This window comes from Erythrolamprus reginae, chromosome 1 (genome assembly GCF_031021105.1).
Source record: "Erythrolamprus reginae isolate rEryReg1 chromosome 1, rEryReg1.hap1, whole genome shotgun sequence".
Classification (NCBI taxonomy): domain Eukaryota; kingdom Metazoa; phylum Chordata; class Lepidosauria; order Squamata; family Dipsadidae; genus Erythrolamprus; species Erythrolamprus reginae.
The window spans coordinates 323,990,768-324,018,273 of record NC_091950.1 but is presented as its reverse complement, the minus strand read 5'-3'; the positions used below and the strand labels follow the sequence as shown (position 1 = coordinate 324,018,273).

Sequence of the window (27,506 nt, the reverse complement as noted above, 5' to 3'; positions counted from 1 at the left end):
GTAGAGCTGTTTACTACTAATGCACTGATTAACAAAGGAATCAAAATCAATACTGAACAGAAGTATGTTTGAAATAGTAGGGGATGCCATGAAAGAAGGAATAGCACTGTATTTATCAGAATATAAGACGCACCTTAGTTTGGGGGGGGGGGGCAAGGAAAAAAGACCTCTGTCTCCCAGTAATTTGCCAAACAGTACAGAGGATATACACTGTTTGTTATGTATTTTTGTGCATGTGTGCCTGACCCATAGAAATAGCTAAGAATTGGAGAAATGTACATTATGGCAGTATATTAATCCCAGAAAGTTTTCTTAAATGTAATCACACTAACTCTCCCAATTATTTAAATAGAACTATTTCAAACATGACTAAGTCAGGGTTTAACTCAGCTGCCTTATCTTAATACTATACAGGACGTTGTTACATTTCAGATTATACTTTTACAGATCTTTAAAACTGATGTGGCTTTCTGGAAGTATTCTTTGCTATTTAATAGAAGATACAATAGCACTAGGCCTCCTTAGATCAAGCATTTATTTTAAAAAAGCTTAATTTTGTTAAGTTAATAATAAAGCAGTCTTTAAAAAATAAATCTAATAATTTAAACATTCTATGGGCCAGTGATGGTGAACCTTTTTTTCCTTGGGTGCCGAAAGAACGTGCGTGCGCGCTATCATGCATGTATGAGTGCCCACACCCATAATTCAATGCCTAGGAAGGGCGAAAAACAGCTTCCCCTGCCCTCTGGAGGCCAGAAATGGCCTGTTTCCCAACTTCTGATGGGCCCAGTAGGCTCATGTTTCACCCTCCCGGCTCCAAACGCTTCCCTGGAGCTGTGGGAGGATAAACCCATCCTTCTCCATCCCCCCGAGGCTCTCTGGAAGCCAGAAACGTCCTCCCAGTCTCTGTGTGAACCATGTTACAGGAAAAAAATGGCAAACATTATTTATAGAAATATGGAAAGCTATAGTGGGCATACCACTGAATATTTATGAACAATTTATTTAGCTTCTTGCAATACAGTATATTTTTAAGAAATGTCTTAAAAATTCTTTCATTAACACTAGTTAAATTTATCTTAACAATACAGCCAATTTATTGGACTATTACAATAAAAATATATTTATATTTATTAATTATTGCACAATTTTTACACCATGCATATATTATTAAAATAATCCGTGGAGACAAACTGACAAAATGGATAGAAATGGCAAGCATCACAAAAATGTAAATTTAAATGGGTTTAGTAATATTTCTTCCACAATAAATATCACATAGGAGAAGCTAAGTCCCAGAAATAGCAAGCAGCTCTTACTTCTGAGTTGACCCTGAAACCCAGGAAGTCTCACTAAACTTAACAGCACCATTTAGCACAGTTCTCATTTTTCTACAGAATTGAATCTCCTTTATGGGTTGGGATCCTTAAGATTAGTAATAATAATTAGTAGTAATAGTCCTGTTCTCCAGTTTTCCCGATTTATAAATTCTAGAGTGTGTTAAGGAGTGGTAATGTAATTTTAATTAAAGGAAATATAGTCATTGAGAATCTCAAACCAGAATGAAAATGTACTACAAACATTTCAGAAAATACATACAAATAAACCAGGTAATACATACCACTTAGTGTTTTCGACCGGACAGGAGGTAACCCTTTTTTCTGTCTTTCTTTTTCCCTTTCTCTAGCTCTTCTTTCACTTGAGTATGACCGTGATGACTTCCTCTTTCTTTCTCTTGATCTAGAACGTGAGCGCTTTCTGTGTTTACGCTTTCGAGAACCAGACCGTGATCTTGACCTTCTTTTTCTTGGTGACCTATAAAATAATCAGTTTAATCATGTTAATGTAAAACATGGGTCCACAAACTATGGACCACGGATTACATGCAGCCTGCCAAAGGCATTAATCCGGCCTACACAGGAGGCGCCCTGCTCACCCTTCAGCAGAGCCAGGACTTGTAAAGGGGCTGTACAATAAAAGGTGATTTTGGCCTCCAGAGTGCTCCTGGAGGTGGGCGGGGGTGGTGGTGGTGGTGAAAGGAGTGAAAAAATAGGTGAGAAATGCCCTTTTTTGGTAAAAGGAAAAAAAAGGAGCCATTCTTGCCTGGTTTTGGACTGCAGAATGCTACTGGAGGTGAGGAGGGGAGTGAAAGGAGCCAAAAAAATAGGCAAACACAGCCTGTTTTGGGTAAAAAAAATAGAGGATGGAGAGGAATTTCAGGGAGAGGCCAAAATTTACCATCTCCCTGACCCATAAGTTGATGACCCCCAATGGGACTGTTGGTTAAATAGTCACCGCTGGAGCTGGAAGGGGCGACTTCCACCACCCCAAAAGGACTTCTTTGGGGAAAAACGCTGACCTCCCTTTCCAGGTCTGTCCTGCTGGCCTCCCTTTATGGGGAGAAATGGCCTTGACTGACTAGAGAAGGTTGAACCCCCTTCCTGACCCAAAAATGAATGGTGTTGAAAGTAAGAAGGTGATTGGAATTCCATCCTTCTGGAGATGGATGGCAAAACCTTCCTCTTATTTATTTATTTTATTTATTATTTGGATTTGTATGCCGCCCCTCTCCGAAGACTTATCCTTTGTTTCAATTAAAATGGGATCGAGGGAATCCCCAATACAGGTCAGAGGCCAGTTTCCATTTATGTTTAGATCCGTCTAATATTAGTGGAGTCATAGGAGCCATCCTGAAGCCACTAAGGATGAAGTAAGACTTTGAGGTGAAGCATACTGCATTTAGTGTGGCATCCGACAAAAATTCTATGGCTATGATTTTGTTAACATTCTGATGAAACCTAAAGTCCTCAGGAGGAAGCCTTCTCTATAGTTGCTTCAGCCAGTTGAGAGAAGTCAGATTAAAAAAGAAGGATGCAGAAGAAGCCTTTACAGCCCAGGCCAAAGCTTGGTGAGACCTGACTAAGGTCTGCTCTAACTTCTTGTTCTCCAGCCGGAGAAACTGCCAACACCGTATGTATGTATGTATGTATATATGTATGTATTAGATTTGTATGCCGCCCCTCTCCGCAGACTCGTAAGTGATGAAAGGGCCACCACAGGAGCGTCAATTGATGGAACCTCCAGCATTTGCGAAAGTTCTGGGCTCATTTGGTAGAAGCACATATCCAGAGAATTGGGATTGGGGCCTGTGCCTAGAGAAGCTCATTGTCACTGAACCACACCACGAAAGAGTTTGGAGGCGGCAACAACCTCCTTTTCGATAGTGGGTTAAAAAAGTAAAGTAAAGACTCCTGAGGGTCCAAAATCTCGTGGTTGGCTGGGACCCATATTGGCCGTCTTCCTGGTCTTATATAGCAGAAATTAGAATACCGAGGGATGGAACAGCTCCACAAAGGCAGGTTGATCAGAAATTAAATCCTCATCTTCCGAGAATTCCTGATCTTTAAAAACCTCAGCTGCAGAATCCTGCTGCTCTCTGTACAGCTCCTCATTTGCAGAAGAGGAATGGCTATATGTATTACCATAGATTGGTGGAATCACTGCCTGAACGCTGCCACGTAGCCTACAACAGGATCGGGCAGCCACCCTTCGCCTGGCTACAAGCAGTAGGAGCTCGCAATGTCCTTTGCCAAATTCTCTCTCCTCACCACTCCCGAGCACGTTTCGCCACCAGGTGGCTCTTGGGGTTTGGGGCAATGCCCTGTTCACTGGGGGAGGGTAATATCCTTCGTAAATCCATCTTGTGTGGCTTCAGCAGCATCGAGCAAACCCTTCTCACTGGAATAAGTTTCTTTTTAGATGTTTTTCTTACCAAGGAGTGAGGACAGCATTCAAAAAAGGGAACTCTTCCAAACCTCTAGTCACTAAGATTGATTGAGTTGGGGAAAATGGCAGAGGAGGCATGACTTTACAGATTGCAGACTCAGTCCAATCATATCCTAGACAGAGATAACCCATTCCTGGATGCTATCTCCACCCACATTGGAGAATATGGGTTTTAATGAAGACAAATATCTTTATAATAAAGTTATAAAAACCTTGAACGTGATCTTGAGCGTGTATGTGATCTTGAAATAACTGCTGGCTTCTTTTCTTCTTGCTCAAAGATTTCTTGTTCTGCAACCTCTTGGGCTTCATCTAAATCCATGTCCTAAAAATAGGGAGGAAATGAGATGCCAACATATTGGAAAATATATTCATTCTTATCTATATTCTTATCTTATTTGTGGTTTATGGAAATTTTTAAAAATGCAGTGGTACCTCGTCTTAAGAACGCCTCTTCTAACGAACTTTTCAAGATATGACCCCGGTGTTTAAGATTTTTTTGCCTCTTCTTCCAAACTATTTTCAGCTTACGAACCTAAGCCACCGCCACTGGGATGCCCCACCTCCGGACTTCTGTTGCCAGCCGAACCGCTGGGGATTCCCTTCATTTTTGCCGGCGCTGCTTTGAATCCCAGCGAGGGGAGCCTCAGAGAAATCCCAGCAGTGCAAAGACGGGTGCTTCGGCTGGCAACGGAAGTCCAGAGGTGGGGTTTCCCAGCGAGGGGAGCCTCAGGGAAATCCCAGCAGCACAAGAACGGGTGCTTCGGCTGGCAATGGAAGTCCGGAGGTGGGGATTCCCATCGGCGCAAGGCAAAAAAGGTGAGTTTTGGGATGGGGTTGCACGCATTATTCGCTTTCACATTGATTCGTATAGGAAACATTGTTTCATCTTACGAACTTTTCTACTTACGAACCTCGTCACGGAACAAATTAAGTTCGTAAGACGAGGTACCACTGTGTATTCCTAAATACACCAGTTTGCTCTAGAGCAGGGGTGTGAAACATATGGCCAATGGGCCAAATACATCATGTACTGGCCATGTCCACACCTGGTTTAGTGAAAGGGGGGAGAGTCGCATGACGATACCATGGCAATGCGAGTTTGATACCTCTGCTCTAGCATCTAGAAAAACCTTTTTACTCAATGTATCTTGATGCGTCTTTATTGTGATCATGGACAGAGCATCCTGCTATCCAACAGATTACGACATCAACTAATGTTAAATATTTACATTCTAGTTATGGTGAACCTTTCTGGTTCACGTACCAAAAGGGATTGTGTGGGTGTGCTAGTATACGTGTATGTGCCCACACCCTTTCCCTCCACCTACCCATGTGTACACACTCCGTGCTGTCCCTGTGCATGCGCACAATCTCCCCTGTCTCACTGAAGCCTGGGACATGAAAAGACAGCCGTTTTTTTGCACTCCAAAGGAATCAGTGAAGCTTCTTGAAGCCCTAGAGCACAAAAAGCAGTACAATGGCAAACCAGAAGTGCGTTTTCTGAACTTCTGGTTTGTCAGTTGGGTGGGATTTTTTGCACTCCGGGACTTCAGGGAAGCTTTCCTGAAGTGTCCAGAGGGAGAAACGGCCTTTTCCGAGGCTGAAATTCAGCTGACCAGTGCATACATGCCTGCTGGAGCTGACATAGGGCAACGTCTCACGTGCTCCCTGATATGGCTCAACATGTCACCTGTGGCGCGCATGCCATAGGTTCACCATCACGGGTATATAGCGTTTATTTTACAATTTTGTGATCTACTAAATTCATAATTTCAATTAGAAATACTAAAATGTACCTGTTGTTGAACATCCATTGAATTGTCAAGCTTTGTTTCCACTTCTAAAAATTGTTGGTGACTGCTGTCTTGTGAAGGTGATGCTGAATGCTCAGAACCAAAAATTTCTTCTTGAGTTTCCTCAGGGCTTACCTGCTATGAGGAATTGTTTACATTATTTTTTTAGCATCCAACTCTGCAACACGTCTGTCTATCTGTCTACCTCTTTCTTTCTTTCTTTCTCTCTCTCCCCCCCTCCCTGGGTTTCAATAACTAGTACATAATTTTTTTCTATCAGCTTATATATTGTTGGTATTTAACACCAGATAAGTTATCCAAGATGCAGAAAGGTAAATGTCAACATCCAAATGAATGCTGGAAGTATAAAAATAAAGAGGGAACTTTTTATCATATATAGTGGACATGTGATACAGCAAATTTTTTTTGGAGTATGATTCATTTTTTCATACAGAAAATTTTGATAAAAGAGATAAAAATGAAATCAGAACTTTTCCTTTTGGGCTTAATGGAAAAAGAACTGGAGAAAAAAATTGGAACTTGTTATTATATATGTTGACAACAGCAAAACTATTGTATACACAAAATTGGAAGGATACTTTGATTCCTACTATGAATAAATGATTGCAGAAATTGGAGTTGGCTGAAATGACAAAATTGACTATTTTGATTAAAGAAAGAACATAAGTACTTTTGTTTCCACACGGAGACCGCTTCTGAACTTCATACTTGATGTGGAAAAGAATGAAACTCTGACTTTGGATTTTACCAATTAGACTGATGCAATCTTTATAGAAATGACTTGCTCACATTACAGTGATCTCTCGATTAGCGCGGGGGTTACGTTCCAAGACCTCCCGCGCTAATCGATTTCCGCGTTATAGTGGTGCGGAAGTAAAAAACACCATCTGCGCATGCGCGCCATTTTTTTCATGGCCGCACATGCGCAGATGGTGGAGTTTGCGTGTGGGCGGCGGGGAAGACCAAGGGAAGGTTCCTTCAGCCGCCCAACAGCTGATCTGCTCCGCAGCGCGGAAGCAGCGAGGAGCCGAAGATGGGGTAAAGGCAAAGGGGAAACCCCATCTTCGGCTCCTCGCTGCTGCCGCGCTGCGGAGCGGATCAGGTGTTGGGCGGCTGAAGGAACCTTCCCTTGGTCTTCCCGCCGCCCAGGCAAAGGGGAAACCCCAAGATCGCTTGCCGCTTGCCGTATTGCAGCTTGGAGCCTTGATTCGCCTCCTTCGCTGCAATACGGCAAGCGGCAAGCGATCTTGGGGCTTCCCCTTTGCCTGAGCGGCGCTGGGGCCATGCGGAGCCGCTCATCTAGGGGGGCGTGGACCGGCAAGGTGCCCTCCGCTCTCTCTCTTTCTCCCCCTGTTACCGGTGTGGTATAAGAGAGAGAAAGAAAGAGAAAGGAGGGCGACTTGCCAGTCCACGCCCCCCTGGATGAGCGGCCCCGCATGGCCCCAGCGCCGGACTCCGCCGTTGCCTCCGCCCTTGTTCGGCTCTGCAGCTGAGAGGCCACGTCCACCCCCTCCTCGGTGTCCCCGGCACCCAGCGTCCCCACGCCGCCTCCACCTCCCGGTAATGCGCCCGACCTCTGCCTCTCTCTTTCTCTGCCTCTCTCTTTCTCTCTCATATACCATGCCGGCAACAGGGAGAGAAAGAGAGAGAGAACTTATTTTTTAATTAATATTTTTTGAAAAACCACGTTGCAGCGTTTCGCGCTAATCGAGACCGTGCTAATCGAGGGATCACTGTATTATAAAAAATCAAAAAGTTGTGATTTGATATTAATGCCTTATTTTAGTATAACAGAGAGAGTCAGAAGTCAATGCTTCTTTTTCTTATTTTATCTCACTTCTCTTTCCCTCCCCCCAACTGCTTTTCAATTTACTTTGTATTTTGTATTTTACAATATTTTATAACTCAATAAAAATGTCAATAACCAACAGTTTTATGGAATGTTTGGAATTTTGGATAATATCAACAAGCAAGCAAACAAATGTGCAAAATTCAGTCCTTTATTTCAAACCACAGCCCTGGAATTACAGAGATCCTAAATTTAAATAGACTTGGGAATAGAAGTTAAAATGCAAATATAAAGTGAAGTATAAGCAAGTATTCTGAAGGGAATTCAAGATGACAAAACAAATATGCTTTTAAAAAAAATTCTAAAGTATAACACGTTTCAAAAATTTAGAAATCTAAAGCAATGTGGTTAGTTTAGAAATTAAAAAATAAGCAATATTTTCAAAAATAAGAAAAATATACCTTTGGTGGCTGCTGATCTAGAAGCTGCTGACGAAGATGTTCTAAGTTTTGTTGCTGTAGTTGTTCAGCTAACTGATGAAAAAGTGAGTTGTTCACAGATTCCGATACAAGAGGCCTAAAATGTATAATTTAGTAGTTACCCTATTGTTTACAATAACTGTATAAATGCATTCAGAATTCATTATTTAAAGAATACAACAGAACTTTTTAGAACCAGAATTTGATGTTCTCTCAAAATGTGGTGAGAATAGAAAGGGACAAGATGATTAGCTTGATCTGATGGGGTAATAACGGGATTCCAACATTGTTGTAATTCATATTTCACTTTATGTAATAGGGAGAACAGAATACAACACTGTGCCTTTTAAACAACAACTTATATAGATTAATATCTTGAATGAACCCAACTGCTGATTTAAGAAATTGTGGTTTATCCTCAACTACACCTCTCTCCCTTCTTCCCTCTTTCTCAGAGGTAAGAAAATAATTTAAAAGAATATTTTACTAAGATTGAAGTGTATTGGAAATCTCAAGTAGGGGAAGTCTGAACTGTCAGAATTTTTTTTAAAAAACAAAGCAATTTTAAAAAATCCTTAACTTCTTCTCCATCACCAGTTTAGGTCACAAATACTCCAAAACCATTTTGTAGGTGAAAAACCTCTGGATTAGAAAAATTGGATTTAACTGCAGACTTCCTTTGAAAAATAAACTCAAATTAAAATATAAAATGAGGTGTTTGCAATCACAAATTAAGACTTACAATTGAGAAGTTGAAGTTTCCTTTTTCGACTCTTCATTCAAATCAGCTTCTTCTCCAAAATCTCCAAATCTATCTATCAGCTTCTAGGAACAAACAAATTATGCATTAAAAAGGCATTGTTGAACAAGAAAAGCATTATTTGAAGTCAAAGATTTTTACTAGATAGATTTTGATGATATATATAAATATATATACAGTCATACCTCGTCTTACGAACCTAATTGGTTCCAGGGGGAGGTTCGTAAGACGAAAGGTTCATAAGACGAAACATTGTTTCCCATAGGAAACAATGTAAAGTCAATTAATCCGTGCAACCAAAAAAAACCCCTGCAAAAAAACGGCGTTCGGCGACTGCTGGGAAGCCGCACGGCTATTTTAAAAGGTGACAGCCGGGCTGGGGGGCTTCCCAGCAACCTCCCGAACCCCAAACCCCGGCAAAAGTTCGGGGTTCGGGAGATTGCTGGGAAGCCCCCCAGGCCGGCTGTCACCTTTTAAAACAGCCACGCGGCTTCCCAGCTGTCTCCCGAAGCCGAACGCCAAACCCGAACTTCCGTGTTCGGCGACTGCTGGAAAGCCGCGCGGCTGTTTTAAAAGGTCACAGCCGGCCTGGGGGGCTTCCCAGCAACCTCCCGAACCCCGAACCCGGAAGTTCGGCAAAAGTTCGGGGTTTGGGGGGTGCTGGGAAGCCCCCCAGCCCGGCTGTGACCTTTTAAAACAGCCGTGCGGCTTCACAGCTGTCTCCCGAAGCCGAACGCCAAACCCGAACTTCCACGTTCTGCGTTCGGAGGCTTTGATAAAAAGACAATTACGAATCATTTAGAATTGCAAGTTTAGTTCCCAATAGAAAACCAAGAATTGTAAAAAGAGGACAAAAAACCCCCCATCACAGAGTACCTGATCCAAGTTTACTCAACTGACTTTGTGCCTAAGGTGGGACTACAACTCAATTTCCTGGTTTCTAACCTGGTGCTTTAACCACAACACCAAACTGGTTCTTGTATCAGTCATATACAGGAGTGGTCTCCAATCTTTGTAGCTTGGTGGCTTGGCTGGGGTGGGGAAAAGGGGGACTGAGCCAGCAGACTGACAAGCAGCAGGCCAGTATGCATGTTTGGAAATGGCCATCAGCCCTCCATTTGGGCAAGTTAAGTTGTGTGTGGGCCAGCCAGTCATTCACGGGCCCCAATTCTGAATAGACCATGACTTGATAGCGGGCCATGATTGGGACCCCTGATAAACAGCATATTAATCGAAGACTTAATCTAAGAATAGATAAAACAAACAAAACAAAAAATAGTACAAAATAAGAAGAAAAATAAATTAGAAAATTTCATATTGTTACCACTCCATGACCACTCCGTGTGGGCCATGGAAATTGCTGCACACAAGAACTTAGCAATTCTACTAGTCAGCAATGTGAGAATAGAAATGAACCTTTTTTCTTCATAACAAAGATCGTTTTAGTTAGGTGTATAGGTAAATAACCACAAAAAGGGAAATGGAGTATGACTAAGGGTCTCAGATTCATTCAGTGAATGGAATCCCAGTGTACTTCCCATCTAATATTGTAAAGAGAATACACTGTGGAGAACTTAGTATAACTTTAATCAATATATTTTGTTTAGAAAACGTATGAATAACTACCTTGTTAAAAGAGACACTCTGTTCTAGTGGATTGAGTGTACTGGCAGCAGCAGCAGCTGTAAGTTGAGCAGTGAGAGCCTGCAGCTGAACAACGAGACCAGCATCCAGTGCTTGAAGCAATGATGGTTGTGGTTTTTGTTGTTGCATCTGCAATGTCTGTATTAACTGCTGAAGCTGAAATGGAGTTCGGAAAAAGATAGTTTTGCTATAAATAAAATCTGAAATTAAGCACCCATTCTAGCAGTTTTCAAAGAGAGGACAAACTATCCCAAATCAAAACTTCAATTCCAAGTACATAATTCCTAATTTCAAATTTTCAAACATTTTGTAAAATATTAACAATTTTCAATGCACTTACAAAAGAAACAGGATAGATCATAATCAAAGAGAGTACAGTGATCCCTCGATTAGCGCGGGGGTTACGTTCCAAGACCTCCCGCGCTAATCGATTTCCACGTTATAGTGGTGCGGAAGTAAAAAACACCATCTGCGCATGCGCGCCATTTTTTTCATGGCCGCACATGCGCAGATGGTGGAGTTTGCGTGTGGGCGGCGGGGAAGACCAAGGGAAGGTTCCTTCGGCCGCCCAACAGCTGATCTGCTCCGCAGCGCGGAGCCGAAGATGGGGTTTCCCCGTTGCCCAGGCAAAGGGGAAACCCCATCTTCGGCTCCTCGCTGCTGCCGCGCTGCGGAGCGGATCAGGTGTTGGGCGGCTGAAGGAACCTTCCCTTGGTCTTCCCGCCGCCCAGGCAAAGGGGAAACCCCAAGATCGCTTGCCGCTTGCCGTATTGCAGCTTGGAGCCTTGCTTCGCCTCCTTCGCTGCAATACGGCAAGCGGCAAGCAATCTTGGGGTTTCCCCTTTGCCTGGGCGGCGCTGGGGCCATGCGGAGCCGCTCATCTAGGGGGGCGTGGACCGGCAAGGTGCCCTCCGCTCTCTCTCTTTCTCTCCCTGTTACCGGTGTGGTATAAGAGAGAGAAAGAGAGAGAAAGGAGGGCGACTTGCCAGTCCACGCCCCCCTGGATGAGCGGCCCCGCATGGCCCCAGCGCCGGACTCCGCCGTTGCCTCCGCCCTTGTTCGGCTCTGCAGCTGAGAGGCCACGTCCACCCCCTCCTCGGTGTCCCCGGCACCCAGCGTCCCCACGCCGCCTCCACCTCCCGGTAATGCGCCCGACCTCTGCCTCTCTCTTTCTCTCTCATATACCACACCGGCAACAGGGAGAGAAAGAGAGAGAGAAATGATAGAAAAAAGTGGAGAAAAAAAGAGAAATAAGAAAATGATTGAAGCAGAGAATGACAGGAAAGAAAGAGAAAGAGACAGAGAAGTGACTCTTGGTGATGACGTATGACGTCATCGGGTGGGAAAAACCGTGGTATAGCAAAAAAAAACCGTGGAGTATTTTTTAATTAATATTTTTTGAAAAACCGTGTTGTAGCGTTTCGCACTAATCGAGACCGTGCTAATCGAGGGATCACTGTATTTTACATCTGGTGAAGACATGACAAAAGAGCAGGGATATCGTTTGCAGCAGAAATCAATGGCCAGATGCTGGGACATGGCTAGCAAATCTCTCCAAAGAAAAGAGCAAGATAGATAATGACAGTAGGTAGATTAGATAGGTAGGTAGTGTTGTGAGTGTTCCCTGTCATCCTTTGGAAATGTCAAATTCAGAGGAGGAAGAAGATGCAGAAGCTGTAATTTACCCTGATTTAAGAGAAGTGGAGGAGGGTAGTGGGGATGAGAGCTTAGTAGAAAATCTATCGGACGTTAGCATGGATAGCAGTGCTTCTTCAGACAATGGGGGAGTAGATAATAGCCCTTGGTTAAGTGCCAGATTTAGGAGGTTAGAGAAAAGAAAAGACAAGCTTTTGGGAAAGAGGTTTTGAATCTGCTATTTAGAGTGTGTAAATTAATAAATATGTTACATCCGGAGATGGCCGGAAATGAGGGACACTTTTCTGCAAAGTGAAGAAGACAAGATAGATGTTCCGCCATTTTTCCCGCAAAGTAAATTTTAATATTGCAAGATAAAATTGTTTGAAATTAACTTGAACCTGACCCACAGATAAGGAGATGTTAGAAGCCAACAATGCAAGCAGTTGGGAGTTAAGCAATTCCATCTAAGGTCACAGTTGCATATAACCTATAGGAACATAATCACTTTTGGATTATTATTTTTTACTGCTTTTTAAATACCATATTTTTCACACTATATAATGCCCCTGACCATAAGACGCAACTGGATTGAGGAGGCAAACAAGAAAAAAATATATCAGGGGTGTTATGCCGGGCTTCACATTACGAGCCCCAATTAAGTCAGAAATGTAAATTCAAACACACACGCTGTTGTAAACAGAAAAGCTGTTTATCCAAAATAAAGCTGTGCACACGTACTTTAAACTGAGCAAATTACAGATAACAGTCCTTGAAAGTTGCAAGAACAAAAACAAAGCAGATAAGAGCAGCTAGGGAAGCATCACAGCCACAACTCTTTCAGTCAGTCCACATGTTTTTACTTAGCTATGAAATATCCCCAAGAGTCTGTGAAAAGCCAGGAACAAAACGCAAACACAACGTCTCCTTCTCCAAACGGATAAACTCTCACATGCCCTTTCTGCAACGCTGGTAATTTATCAGCAAACCCATTAGCCTAATTGCCTCAGCCACAGGTGTTCTCCCTTATCTCAGAAGATATCTACGCAGTTGGTGCCTTCTAGCCATGAGCCTGCGCATTCTGGCATCTATCCACCGATCCTCCGAGTCTGAGTCTGATGACCCACTAATGGGGTCATTAACTAATGGGCTGGCTGCATCCATCTCTCTATCTGATTCTTCTTCTTCTCCCCCAGCGTCTAACCTTGGCAAGGAATCCTCACAGTCCGAAGCTGATGGCAGTAAGACAAGTCTCTGGGAACCTGAGGACTCTCCTAAGCCAACATCCAAATTCCCCGTTGCAGGAGCTGTCCCAGAGCCAACCACAACAAGGGGGAGCCTGAAAGGGCCACAGATAGATGTCTTCCCACGTGCTAGCTCTGTCTATTGACTCCTGCACTGTGGAAAAGAGACAGAAGAGGCAGGCAATCACAAATACGGAAGTGATGGTGTTCAGAACTCTAAAAGGACCATGCCACCATGGGCCGCCTGCTATTCATCAAAGTACTAGCATCCATTTTTTGGGGCGTGGGGAGGGAAATGCATCTTATGGAGCGAAAAATATGGTATTTTTTTTTCAGACTGGCCAAATCTTTACTGCATTCATATAGTAAATTTTCTCATGTAACAAAATTAGTTTTAAGTACAAGTTTAAGAATTTAGAAAAAAATACTTTTTGGAATAAACAGCGAAATTATTTAGAACACTTATTCTGGAAAGTTAAAAACAGACTAAGGGTCCATAAGGTTTTGAAATAAAATTTTGAAATTAATTATAAGAATCCTTCTCATTGAAAATTTGTTTGGATTCCTTAGGGGGGAAAATTGAAAAAATGGGAGTTTGAGAGCTAAACACTAGATAAAGTTAGAATAAATTAAGCATTACAATTAAAGAAGAATACTTAAAGTGATCTTGTTAATTCAGAATGGAGCAAAATATTTTACTCAATATTTTCAAGGATATTTGTGAACAAGAACTCATAAAAGAATTTTAAGAATGTCTTGGTATTATAGATAAATGGTGTATAAATATTGCAGAAAGGAACAAGGTCTATGGTTTTAAATATGGATTAAAATGACAAGCTATATGAATATGGAAAAAGATGATAAACTGAATATACAAATGAAACCAATTGAAGTGTTAATAATTTGAAAAAATATAAAAATAACAAGCTAATGACTGAAATAATTTTTCTACATTAGATTTACAAGAGAGAATTATGTTTTGAAGGAATTTCAAAGAAGGGATGTAGGAAAAAATGAAAAGAAAATAAGTTCTAAAACACTATTTGAAGGGATTAAAAATCAAGGTTTTACAATTACAGGGAAGGAATATAAAGTTGGTTTATCTGATTGAAGCTAAAACAGATATATTATTATCTCAAGTAAGCCTTTAAGGGCTTTTTCTGACCAAACAAGTAAATTAGTCTTTAACTTTTAAACAGCAATTTAAACTACATGAAGCAGAAAAGCAGAATTATGTATTTCTAGGTAAAGATCGGGCCAAAATGTACTTATTACCTGTTGACCTTGTGGACTCTGCAGGATTTGTGCTACAGCAGCAAGTGTATCTGTATTAGTTATCTGAGATACCCATGGATCAGGTAAACTTTGGATAACATTGGCTGGAGTAGCAGGAGTTACTGGAGTTCCTGAAAAGAAGATAAGCAGTGATATTTAGATACTGTTGGAAAGAAGTAGGAAATAGCAAGAGAATAATCATATTTGTATTTCTGGCCTTATTTGTCAGTGCTGACGTCTGCATTTTCCACCAGGATAAGGCAACTCTGCCACCTTCATCCCCAAAATCAACTCCTGGTTCTACCGGGCACCGAAGATTGTTCTGTCAAACATCTACCCTCGGCCTTCCCATGCCTTGGAGCGGAAGTGACCTAAGCTGGATGTGCGGAGGGCCCTCAGAATTTATATTAAGAGGACAGCACCCACCAGGAGATTGGAAACTCTCTTCATCTCCTTCCACCCACATGACTGGGCATCAAGGTGTCTTCCTTGACCATTGGTCGCTGGATCAGGGCGTGCATCGCAAAAGATTACGAGGCAGTCTCTGTCAGTTCCTAAGTGCATCAACACAAACTTCACAAGAAGTGCAGCTACCACCACTGGGTGGGCCACGCAAGCATCCCTCGAAGATATCTGCAGGCAGCCACTTTAAATACCCCCGTGCCTTTCATTAGGTATTATAAGTTGGATATCTTAGCTTCTGCAGAGCCTTCCTTTGGGAGGAGGGTTTATAACATGTCTTCTTAGCCTTGGGGGCTCCAGACTCAACGGCTACCCGCCCTTAAGGATATCAGGCTTTGGTATGTCCCATTCCTGGACTATTCCACAACTACACTGGAAAAGGGGCTTTGGTCTTACTTGAACGCCTTTTCTCCGTGGGTTACAAAATATCCAGTACCTCCCTTACAAATGCTCATGGGGTCTGGAGACATACATTTCTAACATTATGTGCAAGACTCTTTCAGCCATCACTTCATTGAAAACTGAAGTATGCACAGAGGCTAAAAAAACTAGACTCAGTAACTAGGCGGATCATACTGTAGCAACCCATTCCTGGACTATTCTGCAACCCACTGAGAAAAGGTTTTCAGGTAAGACCGATGCCCCTTCTGAATCCAATTCAGCCCCTCCTTTATCATGTATTCAATGTATTAATATGAATATCAGTGTAACCCACAAACTCCCCATTATCAAGACATATGAGAACATAAAAAACAATGTTTAGTGCAGTAGGTACCTTGCATTTCAACTCTTGGGTGACTAGGATGCTTGTTCAAGCTACGGTACTTCCCTTCCTAAATATCAAGTGTATCTTTTGGTGAGCAGACAGTATATCACAGTAAGTCTACCTGCTCTTCTTGATTGCAGGAGGTAACAATGAACAGAAAAGCAATATAATATAGTAGTATCCCCAAGGATGGATCAGCACTCCATGACCCAAAGATCAAAGCCCACCTTTGAAAGGCTATTTTACTTGTTTCATATTTTTAAAGTAGTAGCTTTATCCCAAATTTCTATTTGTAGATATTTTAAGATTGCCAACAGAGTCACTCTTTATATAGAATGCTGTGAAGCATGACTCCCTGTTTTTTTCTTGTCTTTTTTTGTGAAAAGGACAAGGCATTCTCCAAGTCAATCTGTCAATTCTGGAACTGAAAGTTATTTTCTTGATTCTCTATTTATAGGAAACAAACTACTTATCTCCCCAGTTTGAATTTGAAGTAGACCTTCAGAGCCCTATGTACATCTTGTTTGAGCCATGTGCTATCAGTTGGCAAGGATATTATCTTGTGCTTGTTAGAATTTTGAATAACTCAGAGCTCAAAATTCATATCTGACCTAGAAACATTCTGTTTTTGTGGAATATGTACAGATTATCTGAGACACCCTATCTTCCAAACCAAGGCTACGTTCCTTGGGTGGGAATTTATTTAATGTGTCTGAGAAGGGTAATTAAGACTTGGTGTTCAATGTTAACTAATATAAGAAAAACTGGGTCTGAAAGTAGTACCCTTAACATATTCTGAAGAAATAGTAATAGCAATAGCACTTAGACTTCACAGTGCTTTATATATCTCTTTAAGCAGTTTACAGAGTCTGCATATTGCCCCCAACAATCTGGGTCCTCATTTTACTGACCTTGGAAGGATGGAAAGCTTAATCAACCTTGAGCCGGTCAGAATAGAACTGTTGGGAGTGAGTTAGCCTGCAATGCTGCATTCTAACTACTGCACCACTATGACTCAATGAACATATAGTTCCTTATGATTATAGCCCAATCATTATTAAATCCTTCTTCAATCTGGTGAGTCTCAACTTATTGCCTGGTAGCATGTGCTCTGGTTCCAAAATATGGTTTTGGTATCAATAACTACACACTACCATTATACTATTATAAAATATGTATTTTATATATAAAAACTATAGTAGAGTAATGGCAAAGCTTTTTTCCCTTGGGTGCTGAAACCATGTGTGTGCACGCTATTGCACATGCACAAGTGCCCATACCCATAATTAAGTGCCTGTGGAGGGCAAAAATGGCCTACCCATCTCCCCAGAGGCCCTCTGGAGGTCAGAAATGGCTTGTTTCCCAACTTCTGGTGGGCCTGGTAGAACCGTTTTTCACCCTATCCAGGTTCCAGAGGTTTACCTGGAGCCTGGGTAGAGCAAAAAATTTCTCCCCCATCCCCCCAGAGACTGTCTGGAAGCCAAAAATGCCTTTCCAGAGCCTCCATGTAATCCGAAAAACAGTTGGCCGGCATGCACATGAACACTGGAGCTGAGGTAATGCAACGGCTTGTGTGCCAGTAAATATGGCTCCGTATACCTGTGGCACGCGTGCCATAGGTTCACGATCAGTGCTATAGTATTATTTAGAGAGCATAAGCGGTCTTTTAGATTTGTGTACTTAATGTTGTAGAATATGCTGACCCCTAATGGCTAATATGCAAATATATTATTTTCCTGGAAAAATAAATTTCTTAACAATGGAAATTTTAACTTGAAAATGATGTTGAACTTAACCATCTTCATTAGACGTGTATGTCTTAACTCTGGACTCTTCTGACTGTCATTGAACTATAATCTATTTTTCTACCAATAGAAATTTCACAAGCATATATTAACCAATTTTAATATTCATTTCATTCAAATCCATATGGTAATTTTTTTTTCATTTTCCCCTTATAATACCCTCTCATAGTTATGGTGCACCTTTCAAAAGACCAGTAATAAAATATAAAAATGCTATACAACATAAAAAATTAAGTAATTCCCCAAAGCACAAAATTAAAAAAACTAGAAATTTGAATATATGTTTCTCTATACATATCAGGAAAAAACACTGTTCAAGGAAAAATATATACATATAAGCAGTGTTCCCTCTAATTTTTTGGGGGGATGGGCGGAAAAGTATAGTGTCTGAGTGGCAGTCCCTTTGGGACTGGGCGCCACAGAAATAATAAATGAATGAATGAATGAATGAATGAATGAATGAATGAATGAATAAATAAATAAATAAATACTATGTGTCTATAACAGTGAGTTCATAATAGGGCAACTCTATCAATATCAAAATGCCACTTAAATAGTTGAGCTAGCTTCAAACTAGATTTTAATTTTCTTTCTCTCTTCCTTACTCCCATTCTTTTTCTTTCTCTTTTCCTTCCTCTCTTTTTTCTATCTGTTTCTCTCTCTTCCTGTCTTCCTCTCTCTCTCTCTCATTCCCTCTCACTCTTTCCCTCTTGGCTTCTGGGCAGTTTTGGAAAACTCTAAGTTGATGATGATTTTTAAGTGAGCGATTGCTCACTGCTCAGCTTAGAGGGAACTATGCATATAAGGAAGGAATGTAACTGCAAAAAAGTAATGCAACAAAAATCTATTGTTCTTGCAGATTTAAAATTTAAAGATGTAACAAAGGGAAATTTGTTAAAATGAATATTTGACAGGAATGTAAAACAAAATGATAATGTTGGGTTCTCATTACCTGGGGTATTATTACTCAAAGTAGCAGTTGTCCCTGGCAAAACAGGAGTCACAACTGGAGGAGGAATTCCTGCTGCCATATCCAATAGAGGCTGGATAATTTCACTTTTGAACACATTATTTTTCTGCCACAAATTCAGCACTCTAACAATTTTACTCTAGAAAAGAAAGAGATAATATTTAATTTAATTTTTAGACTTTACACCATACAAATAAAACTACTGAGGCTTATATTCAATATTCCTTATCATGGTTACAAGAATCAGGAATTTGTTGTGGATTTCAGTGCACTTTTTATACTAGGACTGAAAACATGAAACTTTAACATTATTTGTCACAGAATAAGCACACCAGTCCAAAACCTCTATTTATTACTTAGGAACATCAGTTTCCTCTTACAGTGGTCCTTTGACTTTTGCGGGGGATACGTTCCAATTTGCGTGAAGTAGAGACTCTCCCTTCCTTCCTCCCCCTCCCTACTCCATTCCTGGTTTTACTTACCCCCAGAACCTGCAGGGGCAACGGGGGTGGCAAGCTGGGGGTTTGCTATGCTTGCTGCCGGAGTCTCCCATGGGGGTGGCGGCAGCACCGGTGCTCAGGGTCAGGGCAGGGGAAGCTCAAGACAAGAGGGATCCAGGCCAGGACTCGAAGCCGGGATTCCAGGCCAGTCAGCTGGGAGGTCGGACGCTACCACTAAGGGAGATGGCTTAGGTGGGTAGGGGAAGAAGAGGCGGCGGTTGGCAGTAAGACTTGGCTTCAAGTGGAGCGTACCAACGTTCCGAGAGTTAAAGGGGAGGGATCGGGAGGCTGGGGCGAAAGTGGAGCTTTTATTTAAAGAAGCAGGACTAGGGTGGGGGCGGGGAAGGAGGAAAGGTAAAACACACAGTATTGTACATCAGGCGGCCGCAGGAAAACCTGTCGTGTTAAAAAAAAAGTGGAGTATTTTTTAATTAATATTTTTTGAAAACCCATGGTATAGCCTTTCCGTGAAAGTCGGACCCGCGAAAGTCAAGGGACCACTGTATTTTCTTTGACTGATATAATTAACCACTATTTCTTGCCTTCTCTCAATCAACCACTATATTTCAGTCAATACTACTACGGTCTAAACTATGAATTGACATACCCATCCAACCATGATCTGTAGACAAACCATAATCATGACTGAATGATTACATTCAGACATCATAATCAACTATAGTTACCAGTCAAGAAATTTATGAGGCAAACAAGAAGAAAGGTACATTATTAAACAGCTGAGGGTACATTCCAGTCCCTATCTGCAAAGAAGATGCCTTCTCCAGTCTTAGAGAATAAAAAATAGTCTATGTCAGCGGTCCACAACCTTTATGGCTTGGCAGCCTGGCATGAGGGAGAAAGGGAAACCAGCCTATCACTCGCATGTTCAGCCAGCCGCTCGCAGAGTCCAGTTCCAAACAGACCATCGCCCGATAGTGGGCTGTGGGCTGGGGAACCCCTGATATATATGACACAGTTAAAAAACTTGTTCAATTTGGAATATATTTCTTTATTTTATTCCTGTGAATGTGCTGAATGATTCTGGTGATTCTACTGCCTAAGTGAATTTAGCTTATGGGATCCTAGTTTCCATCCAATCTAAATCTTTGGTATTCTGTTTAAACTATTATTTTAAATCCCCAAGAATTTAAGAAACACCTCTCAATTTTATAGAGCTTAGCTCATTTATATACATAACGTATAATTTCAGATTAGGTACTGTCATGCTTAATTTCATATCCATTCTATAAGAATATTATTATTGGATTACCTTGGTATGAATATATTGTGCATTAAGAATTAATGAGATTGAAATTGCAAAATTAATACACGTTGATGCTATATACCAAAAGGTGAAGAAAATTTGACTATAATACATTGATGTTGAGACAAATATAGTGAATGGTTTAGCTACATTTACTTTTTTTTAACCTCATCTCTTTTTTTCTTTTGGTTTATATTTTCTTACTCTTTTTCAGTACTCTGCAAAACAATTTTAACTCCATGAGGGACTACAGTGAAGGCATGCACAGTACTTTCTTCCCTATTAACAAATAGTATTTATCTATTACTCAGGAACCATGTCAAAAAAAATACATTAAAAATAGAAAAAATATATTACTAATGTAAACTGAAGTAGTTTATTGGGGAAAGAGTGAAATGTAGAAGAATCCATACCTTATCATCCCCAGGGCAACGATATAAATTCTGGAAAGTGCTAATGATGTTATTGCTAAACCGAGGAGCAAATACATCCTTTTCTTGTCCAAACTGATGCCGAGACTGCCGTACAATCGAGTCAATGACATATAAGCCGGGCACCTTGTATTCTGGTTTACACTAAATAGAAATACAATAAAAATATAAATTTTCTATAAGATTTATTAGCTAAGCTATTGAAACTAATTCAAATAATATCCATATAATAAATCAAACCTTTTATGATAAGCAAGTAGTCATGGATGGAAGTTTTTGTCACCTCAAAGTAATCCATGTAAAGGAAACAATAAGTGAACTAAATCACATGAAGGACTCTTCATATTCCAACAGGCTATTCTGACTTCCAAACAAGAAATATCTCTCACTACAGCCTACAACTGTTCCACAGAGGAAAAATAACTTACTGTACCTCATTGGATTGTAAATTGTGATAATATATCCAGTAACATTAATGCCTATAATACATTTATCTTTATATAAACATATAAATTCATTTACATTACTAAAACGATAATGTTTTGTTTGGAGACTTACCTTTTGAATGAATTTCTCAACACTCTGTACAACATGTTTGTAGAACTAAAAATAAAAATATATAATTTGTTCAATAGATTTATTGTTTATTTGTTTGTTTATTAAGGAAATCTATATAGCCATCCAATTCACATATTGCTTATACTCCTGGCAGCTTACAACATTTATATAGCTTCCACTATGTACCAACTTCTTTCTTTTTTTAAGCAATTTTCTGATTAATGTGTGTTACTAAATTTAGTGAATAGTAAATTCACTAAATTTTAAAGTAAATAGCTTCAAGACCCACACTTGGAAGAATTCCTACTCTTTTCCTTTTTTTTAAATATCCCTTTAATAGAAAATAGAGTTTAAGAATGCAGTTAAAAAAGGAATGGCTTATTTTTGACAAAATGCATCATCAAATACTAATATTGTTTTTAAGGGGAAAGGAGAACACGGAAGTAAAAACATTTTGTAGCATCTAATGGAAATCCCTCACTTAATGGATATTTAGGATCTATTCTTTTTGGCTTTTGTTCCCATTAATGACATTTTTTATCTATTGACTACATTATTTATTTAATGTAAACAAAACCTTTCCATTTAGAATGTGCGTGTGTGCATGTATGTATTGTTTTATGTATGTGTATCATTATGTGTCCTGTGAATTAAAAGCCCCGAAGTATTAGAGCTATAGGGACATATGCAATTGGTAATATTTAACATATTTCAAGACAATTTTCTTAAAATTATTTTTTATTACTTATTAGATTTGTATGCCATCCTTCTCCAAAGAAAATGCCACAAATGACATGAAAACATGTAAGTATTTAAAGGTTCCAAACATTAAATTTTAACTAACAGTGAATTTTTTTAATGGAAATTGAGGCAATGACTATGATACCTGGGCATTAATCTATACTAACTATCTGAACCATTTAAAGCTAAGAAACATTTGTAAGCTATATAATCATTTTCTTACCTTTATGGCCTTGATTGCTGCCTTAGTAATCTGTGTCATTTTAGCCTTTGAAATAGGTGGTTTGTAATCATTCAGTGAGTAAAGCTAAAAGAAAAGAAAAATTATTGTGAATATATTAGGGAAGAAAACAATTAAAATTATGTAAGAACGTTAGATCCACTAGTAATAGTTTCATCAGATCAAAACTGATATTTAATTTATTGTAATTAATCATATCCATTAGTGATATGGCACTTTAATGAAACCCAGGATGATTTTGCGTTGGTTAAGAGAACAATATGGATCCCCAACACAAAAGTAGTAGCATTCTCCAGTTTCTGGAGTAGAACTATAGACACTGTTAATTAAGTCTAGAACTGAAAAAAGCAGCAGGAGCTTTCCCCTTACCTTATCTCTGTTCCTTAAAAGACTGTTTTTTGCAGAAGCAAAGCTAATTAATTTTTTGTTGAATCCAAACTTAAATGTGTCACAAAAAATCCTTTTCATTTTCACCATATTAAGGAACAGATTGCAGTAAAGCCTGAAATCATGTTCATTTAGATTATAGGTGTCACAGCATCACATTGCTGTCACCCAGCATTTTTTCCCATTCAGAGCTGGGGTGGATGTCGCTGTGCGCCGTCGGTTTGATATAAATGCATTACAAAGTGTTAACAATTATTACAGCCCCCTTTTCTTCTTTTTCTTTTTATCTCCATTTGAGTTAGTTATCTGCCATTTTTGCTTTTGTTTTATGTCCCCCCCCCCCCCAATTTGGAAAACTGCCCCAAAGTCGGGCAACACTGTTTTATTGTCGCTGTTAGCCGCCCCGACTCTCTGGAGAGGGGCGGCATACAAATCCAATAAACAAACAAACAAACAAATAAATAAACAAATAAAATAAATAAACATATACATATACAATATATATATATATATATATATAATGAATGAATAAATGTTAAATATATTTGTATAACTTCACTAAAAAGCATTGGGGTAAGGCCTGGTGTGAGCTAGGTATAAATTCAGATGAAGCATTATAACCATCATCTGAATCTACAATTCTTCACTGATTTACACAACCTAGCATAACATTCATACATCAGGAAGAAGTATTTTAAATAAAAGAAAAATCAGAAGTGATAGATGGGCAGATTACTATGATACTATCCACACCGGAGAGTTATCAATTATCATCATAGAAACATAGAAGTCTGACGGCAGAAAAAGACCTCATGGTCCATCTAGTCTGCCCTTATACTATTTTCTGTATTTTATCTTAGGATGGATATATGTTTATCCCAGGCATGTTTAAATTCAGTTACTGTGGATTTATCTACCACATCTGCTGGAAGTTTGTTCCAAGGATCTACTACTCTTTCAGTAAAATAATATTTTCTCATGTTGCTTTTGATCTTTCCCCCAACTAACTTCAGATTGCGTCCCCTTGTTCTTGTGTTCACTTTCCTATTAAAAACACTTCCCTCCTGGATCTTATTTAACCCTTTAATATATTTAAATGTTTCGATCATGTCCCCCCTTTTCCTTCTGTCCTCCAGACTATACAGATTGAGTTCATTAAGTCTTTCCTGATACGTTTTATGCTTAAGACCTTCCACCATTCTTGTAGCCCGTCTTTGGACCCGTTCAATTTTGTCAATATCTTTTTGTAGGTGAGGTCTCCAGAACTGAACACAGTATTCCAAATGTGGTCTCACCAGCATTTTATATAGTGGGATCATAATCTCCCTCTTCCTGCTTGTTATACCTCTAGCTATGCAGCCAAGCATCCTACTTGCTTTCCCTACCGCCTGACTGCACATGATCAGCAGCTGATCATAACTGGATGTGCTACCTGAAGCTTAACAGATGAAGATGATTTACTGATATATAGCAGAAAATAAATATGTATATAGCATTCTTAATCTTTCACTGAAACCAATAAATACCTGCCAGTTTGATTCTTGAGATTTTCATCCTTATGCCGTTTCTACCTGAGTTGCACAATACCTGTGTTCGAGTATTCCCCCATGAAAATGGTTAGGTTAGGTTTGGTTTATTGGATTTATATGCCGCCCCTCTCCGCAAACTCGGGGCGGCTCACAACAATAATAATAAAAAAAAAAACAGTACAGTACACAATACCAAATCCAATGCCCACCCATCCAGTTCCAATTGAAATTAATAATCTCATAAAAAACAGTATATATAAAAAACAGGCACACAGTCAATCAATCAACAGAACAACATGGGCAAGGGGGAGGTGTTTTAGTTCCCCCATGCCTGACGGCAAAGGTGGGTCTTAAGGAGTTTACGAAAGGCAGGGAGGGTGGGGGCAATCCTAATCTCAGGGGGGAGCTGGTTCCAGAGGGTCGGGGCCCCCACAGAGAAGGCTCTTCCCCTGGGTCCCGCCAGACGACATTGTTTAGTCGACGGGACCCGGAGAAGGCCAACTCTGTGGGACCTAACCGGTCGCTGGGATTCGTGCGGCATGAGGCGGTCCCGAAGATATTCTGGTCCGGTGCCATGAAGGGCTTTATAGGTCATAACCAACACTTTGAATTGTGACCGGAAACTGATCGGCAGCCAATGCAGACTGCGGAGTGTTGGAGTGATATGGGCATACTTGGAGAAGCCCATAATTGCTCTCGCAGCTGCATTCTGCACGATCTGAAGTTTCCGAACACTTTTCAAAGGTAGCCCCATGTAGAGAGCGTTACAGTAGTCGAGCCTCGAGGTGATGAGGGCATGAGTGACTGTGAGCAATGACTCCCGGTCCAAATAATGTTCTATCTGGTCAAGTGTTTCAGCTATTTACAAGCCTCAAACAGATCTGCTAATTAAAATGATTGACAATCTTTATCTTACTCCATTCCTTTACATACAATAGTACTATGGAGCAGTAAGTTAACATACACAGATGTTAACTGTATCTAAATCTAAGTGCTAAACACTCTCTACCCAATACTTTTCATGTTTTAAAAATATTGAAAAACTATTTCTGATTTATGCAAATCCCAAAGCAAATGGATTACAATAGAAATGTATAAAATAAACCAAATACTAATATAATCTTGAAAAATGTTTATACAGTTCAATCACAACTATAACTTCAATCAACTTGCCCCAAAAAGGAATATAAAAATTATTAATTAGTGTTAACTATAAACTTGTGGATCTAGTGAGTGTTTTCCTTCCATATAAAAGTCATCTTCCCTTACTCCTCCTAACTGACTTCAAATGAAGTGTAATGGGCAAGGGTTCAGAAGGCAAATTGTATGGTAAACTTCTACAAGCATCACAATTACATCATCAAGCTTGTAAAAAACCAAGTAGATTCTATACAACTATCCTATATTATATTAGATATTTTAATTAAATCTAAAACAAAATTATGTAGAACAAATAGTTTCAACATTTTATGCACATTTGTTGCAGAAGGCATTGTAAATTGCAGATACAGTCATACCTCGTCTTACGAACCTAATTGGTTCCAGGGGGAGGTTCGTAAGATGAAAGGTTCGTAAGACGAAACATTGTTTCCCATAGGAAACAATGTAAAGTCAATTAATCCGTGCAACCAAAAAAAAAAACCTGCAAGAAAAACGCCGCCGCCAGGCTGTCACCTTTTAAAACAGCCTGGGGGCTTCTCAGCGACCTCCCGAACGCCGAACGCCAAACACGAACTTCCGGGTTCGGCGTTCGGGAGGCCGCCGAGAAGCCCCCAGGCTGTTTTAAAATGTGACAGCCGGGCGGTGAGGCTTCCCAGCAGCCTCCGAACGCCGAACTTTTGCGGAACTTCTGGGTTCGGGAGGTTGCTGGGAAGCCCCCCAGCCCGGCTGTCACCTTTTAAAACAGCCGCGCGGCTTTCCCAGCAGCCTCCGAACGCCGAAGTTTGGGTTTGGCGTTCGGCTTCGGGAGACGGCTGGGAAGCCGCGCGGCTGTTTTAAAAGGTCACAGTCGGGCTGGGGGGCTTCCCAGCAACCTCCTGCACCCCGAACCCAGAAGTTCGGCAAAAGTTTGGGAGGTTGCTGGGAAGTGCCCCAGCCCGGTTGTGACCTTTTAAAACAGCCGCGCGGCTTCCCAGCCCTCTCCCGAAGCCGAACGCCAAACCCGAACTTCCGCGTTCAGCGTTTGCTGGGAAGCCCCCCAGCCCGGCTGTCACCTTTTAAAACAGCCGTGCGGCTTCCCAGCAGCCTCCGAACGGTGAAAAGTGAATTTGAGGTTATTCCTAATTGACTCTGCCACATGATAAAGAAAGCTTTTGAACTTTAACAATCTAATTCTAAGTCAGTTAAACTGCACCTTCAACATCGTCCATTTTTTTCATAAAATATAGCCTAGAGCAGTGATTTTCAACCTTTTTTGAGCTGCGGCACATTTTTTACGTTTACAAAATCCTGGGGCACACCACCAACCAAAATGACACTCTAATGCAGTTACATATTATACATACTGTATAGTTAATAATATAGCTTCTAAATGTATTTACACTCACTTAGTGTGAAACCTGGGCCTGTTGCAATGAACACAAAAGGAATACCCTGGCAGGAATGGTAGTTTGGGGACCCATGTTTAATTTCCCCACGGCACACCTGACCATGTCTCACGGCACACTAGTGTGCCACGGCACACTGGTTGAAAAACACTGGCCTAGAGAACCACTGTTAATGTATGACATAAAACTTGCTCTATCAAGAAAAGAAACACAAGGCAAGTATCACAGCCAGTTTTTGTTATTGAATCTTTTGGGAAGTTTACAATGAAGTTCTCAATAAACTACATCCACTTTCATCTTTCCACTCTGAAATAAGAGTGACGCCAAAGGAATCTGATCCTGCTACATGTTACCTATACCCGTCAAAGGTCCAAAGAAAAGCTACAGAGGCCTAGTGAGGAATAATTTTTATGGTTTACCCAAAATATAGTGTCTTCATGACTACATCCCCCTTTCTTAGTGAAAATAAAAAACTAATGACATTTTTAGTACTGGATACATCGATAAAATGAGCCTATATTTTAAATTATCATATTTTTCAGAGTATAAGACTTACTGGATTATAAGAGTTTGGGGGGAGGAAAATAGGGGGGGAAACTACCTACCAGGTATTCATCTGACTAGCATCCTTAGTCTCGTCAGCTTCACCACATTATTTTTTCCCTTGTAAGGGCTGAAAAAATCATCATTGGAAAAAGTAGCAATGAAAACAAGTCTGCAAAGACTTAAGGCTGGAAAAAATTCTTTGAAGTAGCAATGAAAAAATCCTGCAACCTAGGAAGATCATTAGGGCTTGGGACAAAAACCCCTATATTCACACAAATTTTCGGCCTGCTTTAGAGGGGAAATGGGTGTATCTTATACTCTGAGAAAGACA

General features: G+C 40.4%; 1 protein-coding gene across 8 annotated transcripts in view; it reads right to left on the bottom strand.

The window, feature by feature from the left end:
* The window catches only part of SCAF8 (SR-related CTD associated factor 8), a 119,133-nt gene that overhangs the window by 79,122 nt on the left and 12,505 nt on the right, over window positions 1–27,506 (bottom strand). For 4 of the 8 annotated variants that reach the window (XM_070733743.1, XM_070733744.1, XM_070733742.1 and 1 more), the window contains exons 2-12: window positions 22,150–22,233; window positions 21,186–21,230; window positions 20,610–20,771; window positions 18,415–18,571; window positions 14,430–14,560; window positions 10,258–10,431; window positions 8,614–8,696; window positions 7,854–7,968; window positions 5,586–5,720; window positions 3,999–4,111; window positions 1,622–1,815 (exon numbers count right to left, since the gene is read on the bottom strand). In XM_070733743.1, coding sequence (XP_070589844.1) covers window positions 1,622–1,815; window positions 3,999–4,111; window positions 5,586–5,720; window positions 7,854–7,968; window positions 8,614–8,696; window positions 10,258–10,431; window positions 14,430–14,560; window positions 18,415–18,571; window positions 20,610–20,771; window positions 21,186–21,230; window positions 22,150–22,233 — 1,393 coding nt within the window. The remainder of the gene's footprint in view (window positions 1–1,621; window positions 1,816–3,998; window positions 4,112–5,585; window positions 5,721–7,853; window positions 7,969–8,613; window positions 8,697–10,257; window positions 10,432–14,429; window positions 14,561–18,414; window positions 18,572–20,609; window positions 20,772–21,185; window positions 21,231–22,149; window positions 22,234–27,506) is intronic. The other 4 variants (XM_070733746.1, XM_070733748.1, XM_070733747.1 and 1 more) reach the window with 3 other exon arrangements.